This window comes from Leptonychotes weddellii, chromosome 1, assembly GCF_054177405.1.
Source record: "Leptonychotes weddellii isolate Sample4059 chromosome 1, ASM5417740v2, whole genome shotgun sequence".
Lineage (NCBI taxonomy): Eukaryota > Metazoa > Chordata > Mammalia > Carnivora > Phocidae > Leptonychotes > Leptonychotes weddellii.
Window position 1 is genome coordinate 59,552,390 of NC_138369.1, and position 27,126 is coordinate 59,579,515.

A 27,126-nucleotide genomic window follows, 5' to 3' on the forward strand; every position below is an offset into this window, starting at 1 on the left:
GAGGGTAAAAAGGAGAAGGGTACAACATGCCTTGTAAATTACAAAATAATGTGTCATATAAACCCAACGGAGCAGGCATGTGTATTCTATGCTGCATAAACTTGAAGCAGTCTTTCAACTGTACTCGTACAGGATACCCTCAGGCAGGTTTTTAAAAATGCAGGTTTCCAGGCCTCACTCCCAGAGTCTGCTCAGGAGCCTGGGACGTGTTACATAAGCTCCCCACGTGACTTGATGCAAGGGTTCCCCAAATTACACTTTGAGAAACACGATCCTACATGAACAGGCTTCACAAGGACAGAGGGCTCCCTGACACTGGAAGAAAACATGTTACATACGAACATACTGTCTCCAGGTTCTCTGAGGTTCAGTTCTTCACAGTATGGATCAGGTTCTACAGGTGGACCCAGGGGACCCAAGGATCTACAAGTAATCAGGTCATTCCAAGAGGATAAAGCAATGAAGCATTTTTTTTTTTTCACATGTATTCCAAAAAAAAAAAAAAATTTGAAATGTAAGATCAACTATGATTTTAAGAAATCTGAAATTTAGAAATTTCTAGCTTCTATCATTTTGTCTCTGCAAACCTCATATTAAATTAACAGTGAAGTTGGTCTTCAACTTTTAGTTTGATGTAGTGTCACAAATAACACATTTGCAAAAGTAGGGGCATTATTATTTATATTTAAGTTGGCATTTTTATTGATAGTATTATGTAGCATTACTCTTTGAATTCACAAAAATGATTCAGATGTAAATGTGGTGAAAATACAACACGCAGTGTTATAAACCTCAAATGGTGAAGGACCTTTGGCATCAGATTATCTGAATGCTCTAGAAAAACTGAATCTTCAAAAATAAATATTTTACACAGGAGATGGTGGGAGGAAGCATGGGAAGGAGCTGTATACTAAGCTGGACTTTATTGGTCTTGCAATCCATTTGGCCCTAGTTTTCAGATGATCAATTGGATGGAAACTCTGCCAAGCACAGCCACCCCAGCTTTGGTATCTCTCCCAAACAATGCCATTGTCACTTCCAATAAAGCAACCAAGTTCTCCTAGACAAGTGCAGAGTAATTCTTAGACTTCAAAAGTAATTAATTTTGTCACTAAAGGCAGGGAGAAACCAAAATTATAGAGGTCTCAAAGTTGTACTCCTTGTGGCAAAGAGTGGTACAAGTCACAAAGCTGAAGATAAATATACTTGAAGAGAAGGTAGAATTAACTGTTGGCAAAATGGATCTATGACAAGGTTGGATTGCACATATCATGAACAACACACAGTATAGAAAAGCAATTATTATGACATGTACATGACACCAGAAGGCATTCTCCTCTGAGTCAGGCAGCTCATTCACACGCCATGAATCAGCACTTTGGCATTCATGAGTTGCAGATAGGGCAGAAGGGCTTTAAAACATAGTGTTTGGTAAATACATGCTGCAAGAGGTTTTCCTTTGGGGGTTTAGGATTACGTTGTGACACATCACATAGAAGGTCAAAGGTGCAGTAGGGTGAGAACTATGTGAACAGCAGAGAAGGACGTGGCTCTTCACAGGGGGAGGCGGACCCCCAGATACCCTTCTCTACATGCTGCTTGACTCAGACTAAACAGCTGGTGAGCAACAGCGAGCGATCTTCCTGACCTTCATTCAGTCTTCAAGGAAAGAGTGCAAACAATGAATGCAATCGGATCCCCACTGGGATGGGAAATCTTTCCAGCCTGCTAGGTAAAAAACGGGCAACAAATGCCACGTTCTGACTTTACACACTGAAGTCACCAGCTGTCGGGAAGGTGCTCATAGGAGATTAGAAATGAAACGTCACACAAAATATTTCTCCACAGCAGTGATAATGCCAGCAAGCTCATTAGTAGGATGTCAAGTGGTCTATTCTCAGCCATATATTCAGTGCTCTTCATGGCTAGAACTTTCACTTCAGGGTTAAAATACAGTTTTTCTCATTTAAACTTTTTATTATGAAAACAAAGAAAGTCACAAGACAGTTCTGTAAAAAGAACTCCCATCACTTTTTTCAACAGTTATCAACACTTTTGACCATCTTTGGTTACTCTATCCCCATGTTATTTTTTAGGATTTTAAAGTAAACACCAGACATCATCTTATTTCTCCTGTAAATACTTCTGTAGAGTCTAACAGATAAAGGGTTTTTTTTTTTAACATTACCACTTAATAAAATGAAACTTATTTAATATAGGCAATACGCAGCCTATGTTCAAAACTCAACTGTCTCAAACTGTCTTTTTAAGGATTAGTTTGTTGAAATCAGGATACAAACCAGGTCCACACATTCCATTTGGCTGCAGACCTTACATCTCCTTTAATGTCTAACAGTCTTTCCCCCGCCTGCAATTTTCATGCCATTTATTTTTGGAGAAGTTAGAACGTTGTTTTCCTATAGATTTTTTTTTTAAGATTTTATTTATTTGACAAAGACACAGTGAGAGAGGGAACACAAGCAGGGGGAGTGAGAGAGGGAGAAGCAGTCTTCCCGTGGAGCAGGGAGCCCGATGTGGGGCTCAATCCCAGGACCCTGGGATCACGACCTGAGCCGAAGGCAGACACTTAATGAATGAGCCACCCAGGTGCCCCTCCTGTAGATTTTCTTGTGGTGTTGTTCCTGTATCCCTGTACTTCCTGCAAAATGGTAATTGTAGTGACTAGAGACTCTATTTAATTCAGGTTCAATTATTTTGGCAATAATACTTGAGGCTGGGTCTCTACATGTCCTGTTGCATCATATCTGGAAGGATACACTGTCTAGCTGTTCTACACTTAACAATGTTAAAATTGATCAGGTTCAGGGATTATTAGCCTAACCCATTCATTATAAAGTTCAACATCAAATGTTACCTACTAAGGACCACCATCTAGTCCCACATTTCATTAGATAAGGGAAATACAGTAAGTTTCAAATTCTATCATTCCTTCTGTATTTTTTTCAGTTGGTTTTCCTCTATAAAGAATCTTCTTGGGGTGCCTCAGTGGCTCAGTCAGTTAAGCATCTGCGTTTGGCTCAGGTCATGATCCCGGGGTCCTAGGATGAGCCCCACATAGGGCTCCCTCATCAGTGGGGAGCCTGGTTCTCCCTCTGCCCTGCCCCCTGCTCCTGCTCTCTCTCTCACTCACTGTCTCTCGAAGGAAGGAAGGAAAGAAGGAAGGAAGGAGAAGGAAGAGAGAAAGAGAGGAAAAGAAAGAAAGAAAAGAAAGGAAAGAAAGAAAGAAAGGAAAGAAAGAAAGAAAGAAAGAAAGAAAGTCTTCTTTTATCAACTATTTGGTTATCATAAAATATGGTTTGTAAAGGAAAGGCAGGATATGTGTTTGATAAATGTTTCTTTGTTGTCATTTACCAGTTTTCAGAACAATGATTTTGGAGTATTAGCAATTACCAAATGTGACTAATGGGGGAGAGGGTGGGGAAGCTAGAAACTACCAAAAGTTACTAATGAATTCATTTTGTGGCATCATTCTATGAATACAGTGGATTTTTAAAGAATACATTTTATGGATTTCAGTGGATTCAATCTTTTTTTTTTTAATATTCAACTTGTTTCCATCTTTGGCTACTGACAGCCCCTTGAAAGTGTCCTGGCCACTGCTATATAATATGTCCCAAGTTCATCTTAAGAATTCCTGCCTCAAACATATTAAATAAAATGAATTTAAATAAAAAATTCCTGTCAGACTGGGCATTAACTACTTCCCCAAGAAGCCCTGGTGTCTTTTAAGAAGAAACTGTATTTGGAAACCATGATCTGAGCACTAAGGATGCTCATTGCTACTGGGTCATTGATTCAGTGGATAGAGATAACAAATATGCATCAACAGAGAAAAATTATGACTTCATACCAATAATTCCAGTTTCAGAGTCCAGAAATGGACCCACACATATATGCTCACATAAATTGCAACAAATGAATTCTTTACAAAAAAACATTCTTTTCAACAAAAGGGGGTGGAAAAACTGAGTATCCATATGGGGAGAAGGATCCTTGACCACGACATCATATGATATGCAAAATTAGTTTCACACGAATCACAGATCTTCACATAAAAACTAAAACTGTAAACGTTCTAGAATAAGATATAAAAGAAGATCTTTGTAACTAGGAGGCAGGCAATATTTCTAAGGTCTCAAAAAGTATGGATCATTTAAAAATCAGTAAACTAAACTTCATCACAAAATTAAATATTTACAACATAGATATCTAATAAAGAACTTACATGCAGAATACACAAACAGTTCCTACAACTCAATAATAAAAAGACAATTTTAAAGATGGGTAAAAAACTTAAACAGTCTGTTCACAAAAGATGTATGTCAATAAGCACATGAAAAATGTTCAACATCATTAGTCATGAGAAAATGCAAATTAAAATCACAGTGAGATACCACCACACACAAACAGGAATAATTATAATGAAAAAAGCTGAGAATACCAAATGTTGGTAAGGATGTGGAGTGACCAGTACTCATATACACTGCTGATGGGAAATAGTTGCAGTTTTTGTAAATTTAAATATACAGTTAGTATATTACCTAGCAATTCCACTCCTAGGTATTTACCCAAGTAAAATGAAAACCTATATCCACAGAAAGACTCATTAGACCTTTATTCAAAATAGCCCCAAGCTAGAGATAGCCCAGCTGTCCATCAAGAGGAGAATGGGCGAACACATTAAGATATATTCATACAGGGGCGCCTGGGTGGCTCAGTTGGTTAAGCAACTGCCTTCGGCTCAGTTCATGATCCTGGAGTCCCGGGATCGAGTCCCACATCGGGCTCCCTACTCAGCGGGGAGTCTGCTTCTCCCTCTGATCCTCCCCCTCTCATGCTCTCTGTCTCCCATTCTCTCTCTCTCAGATAAATAAATAAAATCTTTAAAAAAAAAAAAAAAAGATATATTCATACAATGGAATACTAGTCAGCAATAAAAAGAAATGAGCCACTGAATCCCACAAGGACATGGATGAATCTCAAAAAGGGTGCTGAGAGATAGACACCAGAAACAGGTGTATAAACTCAGGGGTATGATTACATCTATAAGATTCTGGAAAAAATATCTATGTTGATTGAGATCAGAATAGTAGTTGCCTCTAGGGAAGGGACAGGATGGAACCTTCTAAAGTGATGGAAATTTTCCATACTTTGACAGTGCAGCCTGTGCTGGGATGATAGCAGCATTTACTGAGCACTGCTCTGTGTCTGGCAATGGGCCTTTACTTGGCTTTTTACATTTAATACCTCACCTGAATTCTGTAACAGCTCTGCGAGGCAGATGCTGATATCTCCATTTTATATAAGCAAAAACAAAGACTCAAGTAACAAGTACTCAAGTAACAAGTTCAAGGTCACAGAGTTAAGTACAAGTCACCGAAGTGATTTGAACCCATGTATAACTCCAAAGTCAGTATCATGGAGCCTCTTGGACAAACCAGTGGGGAACTGAGACCAGAAGACCAACGAGTAGGCCACTGAGGTCATGCCATAACCAAGTGCTGGTGGGAAGCAAGGAGGAAGGCAGACACATCACTAAAGCAGTGTGACTTGTAACTTTGTGGCAACAGTGGAATGGGGCCAAAAAGGGTCAATAAGGAATAGAAGAACTATATCAGCACTGGAAGAACTGGGGAGTGAGTTTTCTAGGCACTATAAGATAGCTTTTAAGACATGAGTTTGAGATAACATCCAAAAGCCAATGACCAAAGGCAGTTGGAGATTAAAACCTAGAAACTGGGTGGCAGTCAAGACCGGAGAAAACAGAAATTGAAGATGACCAGAGAGAGCAGAAGGGTTCCCAAAGGATAGTCAAGACAGACAAGCAAGACAAGCAGCACTGAGCAAATCCCAGACAGGGGCAGGCTTTACAGAGGAAAGGAAGGAAATGGTGTTTAGTAACACCTTATTCAAAATTTATTCAATTTCTCAATAAGAGAAATAATCATGATAACATAATCATGTCGTAGATAAAAAAGGAATGACTAGAATTTAAAAAAAGAAAAAGGTGTCAAGGAAGGGTGTTTCATCACCACAGTTCATAAGCCTGAGGAAAGTTCACTGACTGGGTCATTTCCAGGCAACTGATACCAGTCGTTGGTAATCCTGTGGCCTGAAGTCAAACTTCAAGTTACTGGATCTTTCTTGGTACACTTTCCCCAAAAACCCTGTATGTTTTGACATGTTTGCTTCCACACTGTGTCCAGAATTTCCCCATAGAGGGAGTTAGGAAATACTGTTTCTTGGAAGGAAGGGCTTGAACCTGCATTTGCATAAGGCTGACCATATCCACTATGGAGCAAAATGAGGGACCGATCTTTGTCCCCTCATCTTACCCCAGGGGACTCAAGGATTAGATTGCTAATACTGGCAAAGCTCTGTGAATAAGCTAAAACAGAATGCGTTTTACTAAAGTGGAGGAATAACTCTAAGAAGGAGGCAAAGGGAAGGAAAGGACATTGACATTCCCCTACTTGTGTTCTTTTATTCTTCTCCACAGTTAAGCGCTAATCAAGAGAAAGATACTCTTACCTCCAAAGAGAGAGAGTCAAGTTCAGGGACATTGCCAGGGCTGCGTTCTCCAGAGTGAAAATTCTCCAAGGGATTCAACGCTCAGTGGGCATGGGTGTATGGCTCTTTCCGCTCTCTTCTTCTACTAAGGCTGGTATACAGCATAGCCAGAGGCCTGCACCCCTGGGAAAGGTCTGGCCATGGTTTTTTGTTTTTTGTTTTTTTCCTCTCTCTCTCCCCCCTCTCTCATCCAGACCCAGTCTGAGATTTAGTAGCTACCTGTGGCTTAGGTCAGCTCTGTTCCAGACCCCTGGGCAAATGCACAGCCCCTGGCTGTGTCTCCCGCCTCTCTCCATTGGTACAAGCTGGTACGCATCTGTGTGAAGGGGAAAGGGAGGCTCCCCTGCCTGAGTGTTAAGATGCAAGACTGATGTTTCAACACTGAGGCAAATACACAGGGAAAGTCACAACCAACTTTGTTCCCAGTCTGGCAGGTGGACCTAATATAGGAAGTAAGGCTAAAAGCAACCTTCTATGCAGACCCACATAATAAAGAAGGTTTCTGTGCCTTGCTTGTCCATCAGCTCCCTCAGAGATGCTATACAAAGGCATCTGAAATGGGGCTCTGCATTTCCCAGGCCTCTGGTCAAACGTCATCGTAGGAACTTATTAATACTCCATCCTAACACCTCAAAGAGAAATCAAAATTCATCAAGCTACAGAACCCAAGAATTACTTTGCATTAATTACAACCAACTCATCAAAAAAAAAAAAATCCAAGAATTATTTTGTATTAATTATAAGCAAATCTCTAAAGGAGTCATCCCCATGAGTTATTTTCAAGTGTTTGATGTTCTGGGAATATTCATGTGCATGAGCTATTTCCAGCTCCGGTCACTGTGTCCTGATTATTATTTTTTCAAAATCTGTTGGACTAGAGAGATAATATGAGAGTACACTTTGAATCACCAAGCTTTTGAAAGTAATTTATATTTCTATCATTAATGATTTGAACACAACATTCTAAATCCAAACGTAACCTCCCCAAATTGAGGCTTTCTTGTGGATAATTTTATATCTGCATCATACAAACATGTGGCCCTTTCCCCTAGGGCTCATGAAAGTCACCCTGAACAGACAATCTGGAAGAGGAGTATAAAGGCATCTGTGAGATGTGATGTGGGAAAATTGTTTTTTCCCAAACTGATCAGTGCTGTACCACCAAATGCAGAATCACAACAAATCAGCGGAGTTAAAAGTCTGCTTTGAAACAGAAAACCATGGAGGGCGAAAGTGGCAATGCCCATCCTGGACACACTGGCAGGGTAAATGGAGGCATCTGTAAACTCAGGGTCCTGAGCCAGAGCAGCCAAGCACACAAAACCTGCTCTGGCTAAAGGTTAATGAGCAGCCACACACACAGAGATATGACCCCAAATGAAAATATGTCCCATTTCTCAGTCTAAAAAATTTAGGAACCATCTTAGTGCAGGTTTTTGCCTCTGTTATTCCAGCCCCTTCTTGGGAGACCCTGGGTGTCTACACCACGCTCTAGGCTTCATTCTCCCCGTGCAATTGCGGCCCCAAATCTGCATGCCCTCTGCCTTGGAGCTTTGGCTTCCATGCTACATCTCAAGCCTTCCCTCTCACACCCTGCCCAAACACCAGGGCCCATGGGAGCCTGGCTTTCCCCAGTTAGGAGAAGGACACTGAAAAAATTTCACTTGATGCGTAGGACCCACCAATTCCCAACGCTGTATTCTGCTGAAATGAAGTAACCCATCAAACCTGAAAGCTGGAAGTACGTCATGGTCAGAGGCTGGGCACTTCTCAAATATGACAGAGGCGAATGTTTTAATTAATAATCCCCCCCGCAAACCTGAAGGGACTCTCTATATGAGAGTATCTTAAAAACAACCTTGCCCCAGCTCCCCTGAACCCACAGTGGTCCCTGGACCCCCATGATTAGTACAGAATCAGTCTAGCACTTAACTCCAAGGACAAGAGAACACTGTATTGACTTATTCCAAGTATACAATTTATTCTGGTCACCTGCCCCAGGAGACTGCAATGCCCTTTCCTGTTTGAAGCAGAGACCCTGCATTTTAGCAACATGGAAACCTACTTCTATGTCCCCCCTCTCCATGCATATTTGAAAGGTAAAAAATTTTGGATAGAATAAGCTCAATTACAAAATCGCCGAAAAGAGAAGTTTAACACTTGAGGGATTTATGCACTAAAACATACACTCTTTTTGATTACTCAGATAGCTAAAGTAGCTTAGAATTGATTTACACAAATATATCTGGAGCCATTTTTGAAAGGGAGGACACAAAAAGTAGAAGTGGGTGTTAATTTCATATCCAAAACTTAAGATATAATGTTGTTTATGACTAATTCAAAAAAGTAAATTTTATTAACTCAAAGGTGCATCAAGTTTTCAATTTCTACCAGGAAATGAAGGAGTAAAGGAATGACTGATTATATATGTATAATGCCCAGGAAAGTGCTGGAAGAGAGTGGGGTGGAAGAACAGGGAAGGAAACCTTCTCAGGAGGGAGTGTGACTCCTCTTAGCAGCAACACCCCCCCAGGGTCTACCCCCAAAGCGTGAAAGCTTTGTCCAATTGAATTCTGACTTCAGTGCAGCACTTGCTGAAGTATGAAGGGGCTTTTATGAGCTGGGCTCTGAGCTAGAGCACATCCTCTTGAGTTCCACATACCACATCTTCCCTCCTTCCCTGTGATCTATCTATGAGCTGGTAGGGCAACACTCAGGAGAGAACATGAATCATTCATTCAATTCCTGGTTCATTTGCAATATGCTGAGCATTTATAATGTAAATTTTATAGGGCTCAATGAGGAAGGAACTAGAAAAAACTCAAGAAATGGTCCCTTCCCTTCAGGGCCCACAAAAAGGTATCCACATGTGAAACAGATCATGGAATAAAATGTTATCTTGGTGCTATCAGGCAGAGGGAGTGATGATCCAAGTCATGCTTGTCATTTTTTCTTATACTCTGTAAAAATTCAATTAATACATGTATGACACAGACAATACAAAGGTCCCTGACATCCCATTTCCTCAAAACTCACCATGCATAAGGGTTTGCTGTAGAGGGCATAGGAAATACATGCAAATACACGCAAACATAGATGTATGGAATATAGCCCATAGCTTGCTATTTTTCACTGAAGGATGTATCAGAGACTTCTATATCTTACCCCATTCCATAGATAAAACGCTAACTTGTTCTTTTAAGTAACTGCACAGTGTCCCGTGTTAAGATGAAATTCCATGATACAGCCAGCAATCCCAAGAAGCACGGGTGAAGTTCAGGCACCACCCGGCTACTGTACAGCATTCACTCTACACAAAGTGACTGTCTCCAGCCACAGCCAGCTGTTTCCTTCCCCTGGAGTCCCAGAAATGGGCAGCAGAGGCAAGAGCTCCTCTCTAAGGAACACATTCCAACATTTGAAACAGGAAGTGGCAGTGGCGATGCCTCATCTCAAGGACCGAGGAGCAAGAACACTAGGCTGTAGGAAGGGTGGAAAGGAAAATGATGGGGGTGGGAGAGAAACTTGGGGGGCAGGGGCTCTGAGTATCATGTTTGGTTCTAGCTGTTCCTGGGGCCCAAGAATGATTCGTATCTTGAGTTCCATCAGACATGCTCTCTCTGGTAAGACATTTTCTTTTTTTTCATGTGGCTAATCTGAATTTCTGATATGTGTATGTAAGAGTCCTAACCAGCTCAAGGGACTGGGAGTTCTACTTGTTTTTTTAAGTCTTCCTTTAGTGGGACAGAGTCTCAAGCTCCCAGCTGTCAAATTTCAAGTTAGTTATCTTCAAAAGTGTCATGCTTTCTCGACCCCATGCGTTATCCACCCTCCTCATCTGCCCTTTCAATCTATATTTATTTTTTAATTTTTTATTTTTTTCAGAGTCAAAGCCTTCCTGCAGTCCAGGTCACCTTCTTCTCCCCAGAGGCAACTAGTTTCGCTTCTTTTACCTAATTATCATTCCTCGCCCCCATTTCTCTAAATAATACACACTTGCATTTTTTGAGTTGCAGGCATTATCTGTTGACTTCCTCCTACGCTGGAAGGAAGATGCAGCTCTTTCCCCATGCCCTACCTCACACCCACACAGCTCCCACTCCTCATTCCCCCACTATAGGTATCTCTTACTTTCAATCAGATTGACAGTGATTACATCATTATGACTATATAAACACTATTCCCAATTAAGTCACATGGAAAACTATGATTATTTTTCCTTTCCTGGGCAACTTCATGTTTCCTCTAGAGTTAATAACTTTGAAGACTCGACTCTCATTTTAATGGTGCTTTGGGAGTGTGGTAGGGTGAATAATGCCCCCTCCCCCAAAGATACCCATATCCTAATTCCTGGAAACTGTGTCACCTTACATGGAAAAGGGAACTTTGCAAATGTGATTTGGTTAAGGATCTTTTTTTTTTTTTTAAGATTTTATTTACTTATTTGTCAGAGAGCGCGAGCACAAGCTGGGGGGGAGCAGCAGGCAGAGGGAGAAGCAGGCTCCCTGCTGAGCAAGAAGCCCAATGGGGGACTCAATCCCGGGACCCCAGGATCATGACCTGAGCCACAGTCAGATGCCTGACCGACTGAGCCACCCAGGTGTCCCATCGGTTAAGGACCTTGAGATAGATTATCCTGGATGATCCAAATGGGCCCAATGTAATCACAAGTATTCCTATAGGAGGGAAGCAGGAGGTCAGACTGAACAGGTGATGTGAAGACAGAAGTACAACGTTGCAGTGACACAAGGGCCAAGAAACAAGGAACATAGGCAGCAGCTAGAAGCTTTTCAGCTTGGGTTTTCAAGGCAAGGAAACAGAAGCCTCCTGAAGGAATGAAGCTGCCAACATCTTGACTTTAGACTCTTGATCTCCAGAATTGTAAGAGAATACATTTTTGTGTTGTTTTAAGCCACCAAACTTATGGCTTTGTTACAACAGCAATAAGAAGCCAATACAAGGAGGCAGCAAAAGTAATTCCCTTTGTCAAGTCCGTCATCTTGACCCAGAAGTCCTCAGCTACTTCCTGCTGATGAGATGCACTTCTGAGTCTGCGTCAGCTGAGGACCAAGAACTTAAAGAACCCGAGTTGGATAATACCGGAGACACTATTTTCACTACGTTGTTCTGGGAAAAATTTATGAACTGGCTTATTTTTGGTCATCCAAAAATATATCAAATTATAGCACAGGAAACTCCTTGGATTGGGAGCCACACATCCTGGTGTCAGCACTATCAGAACCTAACAGAGTGACTGTGGTAAACTCATTCCATTTTCCTGAGCCCTAATTTCCTTGTTAGAAAATAAAGAAGGAGCACTCTGTGATATTGGAGGTTTCTCTTAGCTCTAATATTTTATAAGTCAGAATGTGGCAAATGAATATTAAATAGTACTCATTTACTCTAAACCTATTAAAACTCCATAGGGAAAATTATTTCCATACACTATCAATGAAGACATAGGATAACAAACTGGTACTATTATTTATAAATCAATACTCCAAAGCTAAAAATTAGATATTAGAATAAGCCATGCAGAGAAAGAATGATGATAGTAAACACCTCTAGGGCTCTTACCATGTGCAAAGTACTATTCTAAGTGCTTTAACAGATATCTAACCAAAAATCCCCTTAACTCCATTTTACAGATGATGAAACTGAAGTTTGGAAAGGTTGAGTAACTGCCACAGCCATCTGGCTCCAGTCTATGCTATTACTCACTCTGCAAGACTGCGTTTTGGTAACTGAAAATGGAAAAGGAGGAAAAGAAGGACTATCTGTGAAGTTTGTTGTGCGAATACAAAACAAAATACAGGGGCACCTGGGAGGCACAGTAGGTTGAACCTCCAACTCTTGGTTTCTGCTCGGGTTGTGATCTAAGGTCTGGAGATCAAGGCCCACAATAGCTCCTCCGAGCTCAGCAGGGAGTCTGCTTAAGACTCTGTCTCCTTCTCCCTCTGTTCCTCCCTCCTGCACGCAGGTGCACGTTCTCTCTCACTCTCTCTCAATAAATAACTAATCTTTTAAAAAATACAAAAAACAACAGGTTTTAGAAAGATGAAATTAGGAACAGATAAGGCTAAGAAAGGGGAGGGGGAGGGGAACACATACCAAGGTGAATCTCTCACCACTAGGGAAATATAAAGGGCTAAAAAATAAGTAAACAGAAAGAAGGGAAAGAAAATTGACACACTGTGCCTTGAAAATAAATCTGCTTCGTTAAAATCTTATTTTGCAAAAGTTATTTTAGCATTTGTACACAGCAGGTCTGTTATCCCATGACAATCTTCTACTTCAGTGACATCTTTCTGCATTAGTTAATTAACAGGTGCCACTCACAGAGTGAGCCCATTGAGCTGCTGCTGCAGGAGACACGGAGCAATATTAGATATTCAATACCAGTGCTCTCAAGTAAATGACAACAATCAGCAGGGAATGCATTTCATTTTTAGTTTTCTAGTGGAGAAAATAAATATTACTTAGGAAGAATTTGATATGCACCTTCTACATATCAAATTTCTGAGAAAAATTTGAAGGCACATTGGAAATCAATTCAAGCTATAAAGGAACTTGTAAATGCTCACTTAAATTTGAATGTAAAAAATGAAGCCTTCAGAAATAACCACAGAGGAAAATAAATGAAGAAACGTGGTTAACAAAGCTGAAGAGCATTTAAAAAAAAAAACAAAACCAGAAGAGCATAATACTCATTCTTTACCTTCTTGCACTTGACTTCCTGATGGCTCTTGTCACATCTTATCTTTTGGAAAGGTGGCCTCCTTCTTTTGGTTTAGAAGACACCCCACTCTTCTGAGTTTCCTCCCTGCCCATTCCTTCTCAGTCTCCTGGAGCACTTTTCTCCAAAACCCCACAATCAAGTATACTTATCTGATGAATGTCTGTGTTGCCTACGAGACCATAAATCCTACAAGAGCAGAAAACACATCTGTTTGGGTTATTCCTATCTAATCTAAGCCTTGCACAGACCCTGGCTCATAGCAGGTTCTCAAGAAACATGTGTTGAGTAACTAACATTATATGACCAAAGAAGGGCTCATTCTAGAAATTCACAGCTGATTAATCATTAGAAAGCCCACTACTGGAAATTACACTGAACAGTGTGCGGAAATAAAGATCACTCAAAGGAGAACAAGCAGAGGCTATTCAGAGCTTGCTATAGCAAGGGGGTCAGCCACTATCCCTTGCATTTGGCAGAGACTCAAAGACAGGCAGGGGAGTGGGAAAGCTTTATAGAAGAAAGACAGAAAGGCTTCAGGTATGCACTGATTGGAAGCTGTTGGTATGGGGAAGCTGAAAGCAGGTTAACTCGAAGTAGGGCATGTCATGTTATTGGTTTAGGGAGATTTGGGTTTCTGTGGTTGGTCCTGAGTCGGAAGCAGGGGCAAAACTTAAGGAAGCTGACAGTTACTGACCAAGCCCCGACCAATTTGTGCCAACTGCTACAAAGGTAGTGGTTTGGCATCCCGGAGTGGTTCCCACAGAGGCTGTAGTGTGGCTTCCTGGGCTAGGTGCTGCAGAGGTTGGGAGTCGGAGTTCTATTTTCATATCTGAAATGGCCATTGGCCATTTACATATAGCCTCTCAAGAGTGGAGGCATACCCATTAAGGTCAGGAACTGGAAAAGGATGCCCACTCCCAATTTTCATTCAAAATTCCTTGGCTAATCTAGCCAAGGCAATGATAATATGTAACTACTCTGATAGTTAATAGGCTTCTCTAAAAGCCTACTTGGGGAGGGGATCAATGAGATTTGAACTCATTAAAAAAAATGAAGCAGAACTACATGTATTGACATAGACATATGTCTATCACATCAAATATGGAAAACCAAGTTAAAAAATAGTACACATAGAATAACAGCATGTAGAGAAGGAATTTAAGAGTCATTGAACATGTCCTATCTTTCAAGCACTGTGCTCTTTTACACACACAGTACCTTTACACACATTACCTCATTCAATCTGCCGTGACCTCCCAGTTATCCCCACTACCCTGCAGATGAGAAGGTGGGGACCTTCCAGATAACTGGAAGTGAGGAAGAGCCCCAGACCCAGATTCTTCCTCACTACCTTGTACTGCTTGGTAAGCCTTTACACATGAGGAAAACCCAGTTCATCGACCCAGGTGAGTTCACTTTTTCACTTCATACCCTTCTGCACTCATGAATGTGTTTATACTGAATACACATTACCTCTTTTTTTTTAAGATTTTATTTATTTATTTGACAGTGAGAGAGAGAGCGAGAGCAGGAACACAAGCGGGGGGAGTGGGAGAGGGAGAAGCAGGCTTCCTGCTGAGCAGGGAGCCCGATGCAGGGCTCGATCCCAGGGCCCTGGGATCATGACCTGAGCTGAAGGCAGACGCTTAACGACTGAGGCACCCAGGCGCCCCCACACATTACTTTTATGATCAGAAAAGTTACAGTTATTTTACATCTTTAAAAAATAAAAAGAAGAAGGAATGATATAGTACTTTAGACACTTTTGGACCTGCGAATAAAGGCTACTGCTCAGGGTTCAGACTGAACCTCTGTAACACCCTGTGAGACTCTTATTCCATTCTGACACCTCTGTGAGGCCTGTTCCACCTTGAAGGAAGTCTCAAGTGTCTCAGCCATGAGAAGCCTGATACCAAGAAAAGAAATACTACCTGGCATCTTGGGGGACATTAGAAGGCTGGCTTTGCCTGTCTAGTTGGGATGGCTTTGGCACAGGGGCATAATGCGAAAACCAAGGAGAGAGAAAATGGTGCTGAAAAACATGATAAGCTCTCATCATCCTTCCTGGAGGTCTCTAAGCAAAAGCAGTCTCATCCCTTTTCAGGACCCACCCCTCGTCCGTAAGCTCCACCCCAGTCCCTCTGCCTTGTCCAAACCTTCCACCCCCTGCCTCCCTGTTCGAGTCACTCACCTCATATAAGTCTTCCTCATCTCTCCCTTCACCTGTCTTTTTCAACTAAGCCAATTTCTCAGTTCCAAAGAAAACCTTCAACTGGCCTTGCTGCCCCCAAAAATATCATCCTATCCCTCTTTCCTTTACTGACAATGTAGACAAATCTGTTTCCTTTCCATTTTTTCTTCTAGTAAAGTCACCATTAGATTTTTCAAAAGGTACTTTACCACAGCACTTCACCTCTTTTCAACCCTGGCTTGTTTCTCACTGCCCTCCTGGGTTCTCTGTCGCTCATCGCCAGCTGGCTGGTAACAGAATACTTCATTGGGCATAATGGGATGGTAACGGGATCTTTCTGAAGACCAGAGCAACTAGACGGCAGGGTGTGGCATGCTTTCATTCTCTAGCTTGGCCCAGTGCTTCATAATCAATACGTGAATCTCCTCTGATAATGAAGCCAAACTTGACAAGACAAAGAGCAACACCATCTCCCTTCCTGGCACAATCCTTTCTTCTCCCACCCAACCTGGGTAGAAGTAGATGCTTTCCCCCCTAACCTTCATCTCCTCTGAGACTTTCTGCAAAGTTCTCTCCAGGATAAGAAATGCACCTACTGTGCCTGCTGTGTTTTCAAGCTAGTCAGCACTAACGCACCCTGAGAGCCAGTAAATGTAATTCTACTATGGATTACTCACTGATCCCATTCCAGAAAGACCGTCTCTCAGATGTCACCTCCCACCAATCGTGGCTAGCAACATTCTAGTTGCTAGATTCTAATTATAAAGCCTAAAACATAGGCGATTAACACACAGGCTGTGACTAGAATTATCCTCACATATGAATTCTTTCACTTTCCCAACTTATTTACCCGATTCAGAGGACAGGACTCCCAAACCGACATCTTTAGGAAGAGGCCAAAGGCATGATGAGTTTTTCCTCTCCCTGGGATCTGTAACCTCCTCCCTCTCCACCTGTATGCCTGACACTCAGTCCCAGCTGTGCCCCTTTTGCCACGCCCCTGTATGCTGCACCAGCTCCTTTCCTGTTCCGGGTTGGGCTGGTAGGTATCACCACATACCTACAGTTACAGTTTTCGCCTCCTGCAATTCTGCTTCCAATCTCCATCCCACCAGCAGGGTGGCCTAATCTTGCTTGGCATCACTGAGAGAATGTTCCCGCACTGCTAAGAGAGCCTGAGCACCGACCTTGCCATCTCTTACCTGGCTGAGCATTCAAGGCCCTCCACACTCTGGCTCCAGCCCAGCCTGCCAACACAAACCCACTCTTGCAGCCCGGATGTGCATCCCCACCCCCACCCCCCGCGCTCTCTTCCTTCACTCCTGCCTCTATGCTTGGCTCCCACTGCTCTTTGCGGCTAAGGTGGCCTCTCTTCCTCATCTTGCCTCCAGCCTCCACTTCACTCGTGCACTTTCACTCACCACTTTCTCCTTTGAAAGCTTCTGTTTACACCATCCATTTGTGCAATATCGTCCTGTATTGCTACTTATCCTTACACATAAAATGTTTCTCCCCAACGAGACCACAAACTCCCCAAGAAAGGAACTATCATGGAATAAAAAAGGTATTTTAGAAATATTGAATACATATATTTGAATTGCACAAGGCGCTTTTTGTGAGTTCTACACTGTCTATCACAGTGTTTCGAATATTGAAGATATTCAGTAAATACCTTTTGAATGAACAAACAAATGACTAATTTAGACCACTGGCATTTGAGGGTATGAATATATCTTGTGCATCATTCTACCCAGAGCCCATCTCAGTGGACTCAATAAATCTTAGGGTGAATGTCAGTGAGAAAAGCAGACAGAGGAAGGGGACAGTGTTTAGGTGAAGGTTATGAATATCATGGTTTAGAATTTGCTGTAAAAAAGTAAAACATTCAGTGGAAGAGTAATAGTCACTTAGAAGATAGAAGATCCCATTTACAACAGCAACAAAAGTAGATGAGATACTTAAGAATAGATGTATCAAGGACCCTGCAAGGTCCACATGAAGAAACAAACATTAATGAGGGATAAAGAATCAGACAAACAACTGGAGAGCCATACCATATTTTTGGCTAGAAAAGCTCAAAATCATAAACATGTTGATTCTTCCTAAGTTAATCTATGAATTAAAAGTAATTGCAAAGGGGCGCCTGGGTGGCTCAGTCGTTAAGCGTCTGCCTTCGGCTCAGGTCATGATCCCAGGGTCCTGGGATCGAGCCCCGCATCGGGCTCCCTGCTCTGCGGGAAGCCTGCTTCTTCCTCTCCCACTCCCCCTGCTTGTGCTCCTGCTCTCGCTGTGTCTCTCTCTGTCACATAAATAAATAAAATCTTTAAAAAAAAAAAAAAGTAATTGCAAAAACATTAGGACTCAACATGTTTTTTGAAACTAGACAAGCTAATTACAAAGTTATTGTGGGGAAAAAATCAAAAGGTAAAATAGCAAGGAAACTCTTAAAATAGGTAAAGTAACTAGAAGTGGGAACTATCCCAATCAAATGTCTAACTACATAACAATACCATGAAAATTAAAAGAGTTAGGCACTGACATGTGAGTAAATAAAAATGAAAGGGAAAAATGAAGAGGCCAAAATCTGCACAAAAATACACAGATATTTAATATGACGGCATTTCAGATTGATGGAGAAAAGATGGAACGTTCACTTAACAGTACTACTGAGGAGTAATAAAATAATAAATCCTACTCTCAAGACTTAAAACCAAATATATTTCAAGTAGATCAATGATTTAGTAATCAAAACTGAATCCATAAAAGTAACAGAAAAAAATTAAGGAGAATTTAGAGTTGAGAAAGCATTCCTAATAGGACACAAAACCCAGAAGCTATGAAAGAGTTGTTAAATAATACTTACTAAAACTCTAATTTCTGTAGCAAAATACAACTTAATAAAAATAAACGTCAATAACTAAGTGTAAATATTTGCATAACATATCACAGGAATCAATTTTCACTTACTTGTATTGAACACTGAGAAACTGGTAAGAAAACACTAGAAACACACGGAAAGTGGTCAAAGAAAATGAACAGAGAAATATTTCCAAGAGAAGGAAATACAAATGGCTCTTATGTAAAAGAAGAGATGCTCATAATAAGTAAACCTCAAAATAAAAAGAGACTGAGAGAGGACTGTGATATCCAGTCATGATGGTTCAACTGGCACCAAACTCACCCTTCATAAGCAAGATTAAACCTAGACTAAATACATGACACAACCCTTTTTCAGATGTTAGACAACAAATAGTACAGGATTCTGATTCCTGAGAGAGAGGAGATGTAGGAAATAAGCCCTATAATCACCCTGGTATTCTTTCTGTCTTTCCTGGCATTTCTCCTTTTGAGGTACTTTCCCGACGAAGGCATGAGGTTGTGGGACTCAGAGCAGAGCAGTCTCACTTTGCTGCGCAGCAGGAGAGTGGAGCTAGGGTTTGCTGAGGCAGCTGGAGTTTACCAGGCAGATTAATGAAGGGAGTGAAGCTGCTTAGAAAAGCAGTTTCGGAAATCTGCATAGTGGGACCCTTAAAGTCTTTGGTCACGTGGTAAGATGTTGGTTGGATGAGATTTCAGGTGATGTGATAGACAACAGCTCCCTGGAAGCTGTGGGTTGATGGGAGAGCCTGAAATTGCACAGAGCTGGGAGACAAGAGTTCTGGCAATCCAGAGAGAACAAATCTTGCTAAATACTCTGAGTAATGGACTGAGACCTCAGAAAAGCCACACCTTATTAATAGACGCATGGAACAAAAATTAAAAACAAGGCTTGAAAGAGTCAAGCTGAACTACCAGTAAATTAAATGACAGCCAGAAAGAACTCAATATTCTCTAAAGACACCAAAATTCAGACTCCCTATTGTGCCTAAAGAACTGCCACCATGCAAAAATTATTATACATTGCAAAAAATCAGGGACTGAGAAATGTAACCCATAATGAAGAAAAAATATATATTAAATGGAGATATCAAGATGACCCAGGTTTTTAAAGTAGCTAATGAAAATATATTGAAAGGGGCGCCTGGGTGGCTCAGTCGTTAAGCGTCTACCTTTGGCTCAGGTCATGATCTCAGAGTCCTGGGATGGACATCAGGCTCCCTGCTCAGCAGGGAGTCTGTTTGCCCCTCTACCCCTTCCCCCACTCATTCTCTCTCTCACTCTCAAATAAAATTAAAAAAAAAAAAAAAAGCTGGATGCAAAAGACGATGTATTGAATGATCCCATTTATATGAAATGCCCAGAAAAGACAAATCTATGGAAACCAAAAGCTGAAATGGGAAATATGGCCCAGCATAAATCTGCCCTAAATCTCATGTGCTGTATTATTTTCTGTCTCATCAAGTTTGCTGACAATTAAATATCAGGCTCAATTAAAATGGACTCTGTTTTACATCCTTCCCTGGAACCACTTCATTCATTCGATATTCTTTTACCAATACTCTCATTGAGCTAGGAACTCAATTCTTACGGGTAAAATGCAATAGAACATTGGTTTTCAAAGTTATTTTTACTGATGAAAACTCTTTTGCTAAGATGTATCATGAAAAGCCCCAACATGCAAAACAGATGAGAGTAGGGGTGCTCTGTTGAAATGAAGAAAGGCAATCTTGCTTGTGATCTACCTTTGAACACCTCCCAACCATCCACTTTCCTCTTATGGTGGTCTGGGCAATCAAGAATTGACTACATTCGACAGAAAAATCCAAATTAAATATTTGCAAAACTTCAGAAGCACCACAATGGAATCCTAGCATTTCTTGGCAAACTGGCAACTTTTTTCTTATGTGTAGGGTGCTGAAGGCAGGATACCTTGGGCAAATGCTTATTGATTGGCATAAAACGTGTGGTAGGCTCCCAGCCTGTGTACAATCTATCACAGAATGCAAAGGGTGGGAGTTAAAGTTTAACTTCTACACAAAGTAGTTAAACTTGAGAATTTTTTTCAGTTGTTCGATTTCACTTTTGACTTTTGCTATGTGGCAAAAAATTTTTAACATATTGAAATTTTAATTACTGTAAGCTTACCAACTTTATGAAAATGGCACATTCAGAGGTGACAATAAAATAACATCTGCTTGGCACATGGCAGCAAATGACAAGGTTGCTTGTGGCCAGAGACTCCCTGACTCGAAAGCCCACCTCGCCCGTCCTACCCACCTGCCCTCATGATGCATCTAGTCCCTATAACCCACGCACAATGTACCACATGCCATGGCCCAGAGTCTCCTGCAAGGTTTCTCCCTTCTCTCTGCCCAGAAGATCCCCCAGAGCACCTCAGCCAAAGGTCCAGTGGACATTCTGTACTTGTGTGAGCTTGCTGTACAGTCCTTATTTGTCCCTGCAATAAGTGTTAAATTCTGAAATTTGTTCTAATTTTACTTTTAGCTTTCAACTATTTTGCTAAAACATCTATTAATTCCTCCATTCCGTTGCTGCTTTCATTTGAACTCCGAGTTGAATATTTGATCTACTTATCTTCACTTTTCTTATTTAAAATAAAAAGAATTCAAACCTATTTAATCTGGAAGAGCTTAACAGAAAATACAGAAAGCATAATATATAGATTCCCTGAGCCTTTATTTTCTAAATAATCTGATTTGTAGTTCTGATTTTTCATTAATTTTATGATATTTTGATACAATCAATAGATTATGAAGCATAATAAAACGAACACCTATAAATGTTATACTCAACTTGAAAATTAGAATATCACCAATTCCATTTAATCTGCCTGGATAATCCTCCCTGGATACACCCACTGTTCTACATTTTGAGTGTTTTATTCCCTGGCTTTTGCTTCCACAGTCTTATTTTATGTATGTATCCCTCAATGTATTGTTTCATCTTCAGTTTTATAAAATTCGTTATTACACTACACGTGGAACTATGCAGCTTGTATTTTTTTCTCAATAGTTTGTGTATTTGGCTTTGATTCATTCATTTCACAGCTGGAAAATATTCTTGTGTAGGATTTTGCCACATTTATTTATCCATTCTTCTACTGATGTTTACTGGTGTTGTTTCTGTGCTAATATGAATATTTTTATATATTTCCCTTGACTGACATACACAAAAATTTCCCTAAGATTTGTAGAAGAGGAATTGCTCAAAGGATATACAGATGTTCAGTTTCACAAGGTAGTGGGTCTACCGTCCACACTGGGGTTATGAATGCACACCTCCATGTACAGTGCTCACTTGGTTTCTTAACTTCACCAGTGATGCAGAGCCAATCTAATAGTATAAAACGGTATCTCATTGAGAACTTAATTTGTATCTCCCTACTAATAAAAAGGCTGTGTTTTCTATTTATTTATGATTTCATATTTATTTGTCATTTATCTCTTTAGTAAATGCCTATTTACTACTTTCGCTTAATTTTCTATTGGGTTGTCTTTGTCAGTTCTTCCTGAATTCAGGGAGCTCTTCATAGACACAGGAAGCTAATGCTAGGTCAATTATGTATGTCAAGAATAACTTCTCTCAATTTATGCCTTGTCTTTTTACTTTTTAGATGGTGTCTTGTGATAAGCAGATTTTTAAAAATTTGAGGTTCTCAAATAATATCAGTCCTTTTTTGTGATTAGTGTTTAAGAAGTCTTTACATATCTTAAGATCATAAGGGAATTTCCTATATTTTCTTCCAAAAGTTTTTAAAGGATAGTCTTCTACATTTAAATACATAAAACTCCTGGACTTGGTTTTCATGAATGGTATCAAGTAGAGGTCCAATTTCTCTTTTGCCCCCATAATGAGAAATAATCATTCTGGGACCATTTACTGAATACTTCCATCACTTCTCCAGAGACCTGGAATGCCCCTTCCATCATGAAATACAGGTACGGCTCTATTTTGAGTAATCTTTCTGTTCCTTTGATTTATTTGACCATATTGTAACTCTCACAAGAAGTTACATTACTGCAACAAAACTATCTTACAGAGATGGACATTTCTTAAGGTCTAATTAGCGTCCCGAAGGGCCATCAGTGGATGTCTCCTGGCTCTGGTACAGGGAGCACAGAGGCAAATAACAAAGCCAACAAGAGATCAAAACTTGGTTGTTAAACTAAATATGTGTAAACATTCCAGAGATCATCTGTACAAATAATTATGACATCAGCTCCTCTTTATAATATGAGCATGCTGTGATCTAAGGCTGATGCAGGAAACAGAGAGGAGGGCTTGGTTTTAGAGACTTCAGGTCATGGTTGTCAGCTCTAGTCCTGTAGGGCACCCCACCTTCCTCCAGACCTCTTCAGTGTTAGTAAGGCATAATATCAAAAGAGCTCTCAAGGTCCTGTCCATTCTAAAATTCTCAAAAAAGTTCCTGCTAATGATACAGGGTACCTAATTTTTTTTTTTTTTTAACAAATCAGCCATGTAGTTTAGATTGTTGAAAAATATTTAAAAACACTGAGTTCTGAGCTGGCTGAAAAATTATCCTAAATAATGATGTGTATTTTTCACTTCATATTTAACTTAAAATTATAACATACATGTAATTTGTATGCATGCTTTATACATCAATTAGGGGTTTTTTGGAGGGGGTCTTTTAAAAAAGAAGAAACCTGATAATTAATAGCTGATATTTTAATGTTCTAAAATGCAAAAAACAAAAAAAAAACCCCACACTCTGTCCTTCTGAAAAAAAAATCTGAATCTTACTCAGGATGTCAATAGATTTTTACAATTAACAAGGACCACAATAAAAAAAGCTTTTGCATGGGGAAAGAAACCGTCAATAAAAAGGAAAGGCAACCTATTGAATGGGAGAAGATAATTGCAAATGACATATCTGATAAAGGGTTAATATCCAAAATATATAAAGAACTCCTACACCAAAAAAACCCAAACAATTCAATTAAAAAACAGGCAGAGGAACTGTATAGACATTTTTCCAAAGAAGACATACAGATGGCCAACAGACATGTGAAAAAATGCTCAGTGTCACTAACCATCAGGAAAATGCATGCCCAAAGCACAGGATATATCAGTTCACATCAGTCGAAATGGCTAAAAAAAAAAAAAAAAAAAACCCACAAGAAATAACAAGTGTTAGTGAGGATGTGGAGAAAAAGTAACCCCCATGCACTGTTGGTGGAAGTGTGAATTGATGTAGCCACTGTGGAAAACAGTATGGAGGGTCCTCAAAAAAATTAAAAATAGAAATACCATATAATCGAATAATTCCACTACTGGGTATTTACCCAAAGAATATAAATGCACTAATTCAAAAACATACATGTGCCCCTATGTTTATTGCAACATTATTTACAATAGCCAAGATATGGAAGAAACATGAGTGTTCATTGATACATGAATGCATGAAGAGGATGCTATATGTGTATACGCACATACATATGTATACACACATACACACACAATGAAATATTATTCAGCCATAAAAAAGGAAGGAAATCTTGCCATTTGTGACAAGATGGATGGAGCTAGAGGGTATAATGCTAAGTGAAGTAAGTCAAAGAGAAAGACAAATATCATATGATTTCATTTATATGTGGAATCTAAAAAACAAAACAAACAAAAAACCAGAAACAGACTCAACTACAGAGAGCTGGTGGTTGCCAAAGAGGCTAGGGGTGGAGAGATGGGCCAAATAGGTGAAGGGGATTAAGAGGTACAAACTTCCATTTATAAAATAAATAAGTCCGGGGGATGAAAAGTACAGCATAGGGAATATAGTCAACAACATTGTAACAACTTCGTATGGTGACAGAAGGTGACAACACTTACCTTGTTGGGCACTTCAAAATGTATAGAAATACTGAATCTCTAAGTTGTACAACTGAAGCTAATATTGCCACTATCCTTCAATTAAAAATAAATTTTAAAAAATGTTATCACCACCACCGCCACCAACAACAACAAAAGCAAGGCCCCGAAAAGAGAAGCTAGAACTAGAAACATTGAGTTCCAGAACTTCAACAGTCAGAATTAGTCATTCAAATCAGTGTTTTGATTTCAGCAACAGTAAAGGCCATTTTGGTTGTGTCCAAAAATATAAAACAAAGCAAACAAAACAGAAAACAACAAAAAAAACTCCATAGAAAGATTTGTAAAATTTTTATTTTGGGTGTTTTTTTAAATTGGAAGTATAATTAACACACAGTGTTATATTAGTTTCAGGTGTACAATATAGTAATTCAAAATTCTGTCCATCACTCAGCGCTCATCACCATAAGTGTACTCTTCATCCTCATCTATTTCACTCATCCTCCTACCCACCACCCCTCTGGCAACCACCAGCTTCTCTCTGTAAGTCTGTGTTTTTGTCTCTTTTTCTTTGTTTCTTAAATTCCAACACTAAAAAAAAAAAAAACCCGATTGGGTGATTTGATTTTGAATTATGAATAGGGTATACTACAACCGAGCAATTTCACTACTGGGTATTTACCCCAAAGATACAACTGTAGTGATCTGAAGGGGTACGTGCACCCCGATGTTTATAGCAGCAATTCCACAATAGCCAAACTATGGAAAGAGCCCAGATGTCCATCAACAGATGAATGGATAAAGAAGATGTGGTATATATATATACAATGGAAAATCATGCAGCCATCAAAAAAATGAAATCTTGCCATTTGCAACAACGTGAATGGAACTAGAAGGTATTATGCTAAGTGAAATAAGTCAGTCAGAGAAAGACAATTATCATATGATCTCACTGATATGTGGAATTTGAGAAACAAGGCAGAGGATCATAGGGGAAGGGAAGGAAAAATGAAACAAGATGAAACCAGCGAGGGAGACAAACCGTAAGAGACTCTTAATCTCAGGAAACAAACTGAGGGTTGCTGGAGTGGAGGGGGGTAGGAGGGATGGGGTGGCTGGGTAATGGACACTGGGGAGGGTATGTGTTGTGAGGAGCGATGTGTATTGTGTAAGACTGATGAATCACAGACCTATACCCCTGAAACAAATAATACATTATATGTTAATAAAAACAAACAAACAAACTAGGGTATATTCAAGTTGGTCAGGTAGAAAATGCATGTCCTCCCCCCTCCCCCAACACACACTGGTATGACTCTTCCTTCACATCTCTGCTCAAATGCCATCTTAAAAGACAGGCCTTCCTCAGTCATCCTGTGCACCACCCCAATGTCACATGTCCTACCACCCCTTATTGGTCATGTCATGACCTAACATATATTTGACATGCAGATTGTATTCTGGGGGAGAGAGACCATAAAGAATCACTGTTAAGATAAAAGCCTTTGTTTTATTCCAGTGCCTGGAACAGTGGCAGGAATCAGTTCTCATCAAACATTTAAATAAATGAATATGTGAATGACTAAGTGGGTGGAAGTAAAAGCCACTTCCATTATTTGGGACTATAAAATGGCTCAGGTCTTCAGACTGATGTAGGCAAATATGGAAATATAGAGCATAACTTTGAATTTAATTTTCCATCAATGTCTGATTACCTCCTGATTAAATCTGACAACCTGCAAAGGGAGAAAAATCATTATTAGATCCCAACCTATCATCTGTAACAACCTAAATGTAACTAATGATACATTTTATTATACATAGCTTTTAAAGGGAAAAAATAAATGGCCATACTCTCACTGTAAAAAAGTTTCCATGAACTTTGCTCTATATTTGAACATAGCCACATAAATGTATAGTTAAACTTGAGTTATAAATGTAAACTGTAAAATATATAAAGTTTCATTTGTAGATAGATCATTTTGAATCTAATCATGAATTGTAATTTAAAATTCACCGAGTTGTGGCTTTCTATCACAGATATATTATGTGTATACAATATAGAGGGTCCCTTAAAGGGAAGAAAATGAGCATTCTTCTCAATGACATCTACATGTCCTATTAAATTCTCAATATAACTAGGGGCGCCTGGGTGGCTTAGTCGTTAAGCGTCTGCCTTCAGCTCAGGTCATGATCCCAGGGTCCTGGGATCGAGCCCCGCACTGGGCTCCCTGCTCCATGGGAGCCTGCTTCTCCCTCTCCCACTCCCCCTGCTTGTGTTCCCTCTCTTGCTGTCTCTCTCTGTCAAATAAATAAATAAAATCTTTAAAAAAATTTTCAATGTAACTAAATAACAATGACATGATCCCCACCTCACAGATGACGAAGTAGCTCACACATGCACTGGCAGGATGTACGAGGTCGCACAGGTATCATGTAGTAGTGCCAAATGACAATCGAATCTGACTGACCTGAACCTAAGGCACCCATATACCCAATGTTAAGCCACTATCTGCGTCTGTAAGAAGTACTAGGCTCTTTTGGAAAACCTTTTTACGGGGGCGGAGCAAGATGGCGGAGGAGTAGGAGACCTGGATTTCATCTCCTCTCAGGAATTCAGCTGGATAGGGATCAAACCATTCTGAACACCTATGAACTCAACAGGAGATCGAAGAAAAGAAGAGCAACAACTCTCTCATCAGAAAAGCGACCACTTTCTGGAAGGTAGGACGTGCGGAGAAGTGAATCCGAGGCGATATTCGGGAGGACAGACGGCGGGGGAGGGGCCTCCGTCGGCCGCTTCTGACAAGTGACAGAGCCGCGGAGCACAAAATCGGAACTTTTAAAAGTCTGCTCCGACGAGGGACGTCACTCT

General features: G+C 40.2%; 1 protein-coding gene and 1 long non-coding RNA gene across 4 annotated transcripts in view; one reads left to right on the forward strand and one right to left on the reverse strand.

Annotated features, from left to right (window-relative positions):
• Positions 1 to 27,126, reverse strand: part of LOC145715887 (serine/threonine-protein kinase ULK4-like) — a 226,023-nt gene that overhangs the window by 173,659 nt on the left and 25,238 nt on the right. The window contains exon 1 of one of the 3 annotated variants that reach the window (XM_081824987.1): positions 9,757 to 9,950. The exons of 1 other annotated variant lie outside the window; for it this stretch is intronic. In XM_081824987.1, coding sequence (XP_081681113.1) covers positions 9,757 to 9,766 — 10 coding nt within the window. In that variant the 5' untranslated portion in view covers positions 9,767 to 9,950. Of the gene's footprint in view, positions 1 to 9,627; positions 9,650 to 9,756; positions 9,951 to 27,126 lie in introns of those variants that run through there. One more of the 3 variants, XM_081824981.1, reaches the window with a different exon arrangement.
• LOC145722344 (uncharacterized) lies at positions 10,080 to 12,908 on the forward strand. The gene is made up of 3 exons (XR_014146554.1): positions 10,080 to 10,214; positions 11,274 to 11,472; positions 12,240 to 12,908. It is a non-coding gene; the product is annotated as an uncharacterized LOC145722344 (long non-coding RNA).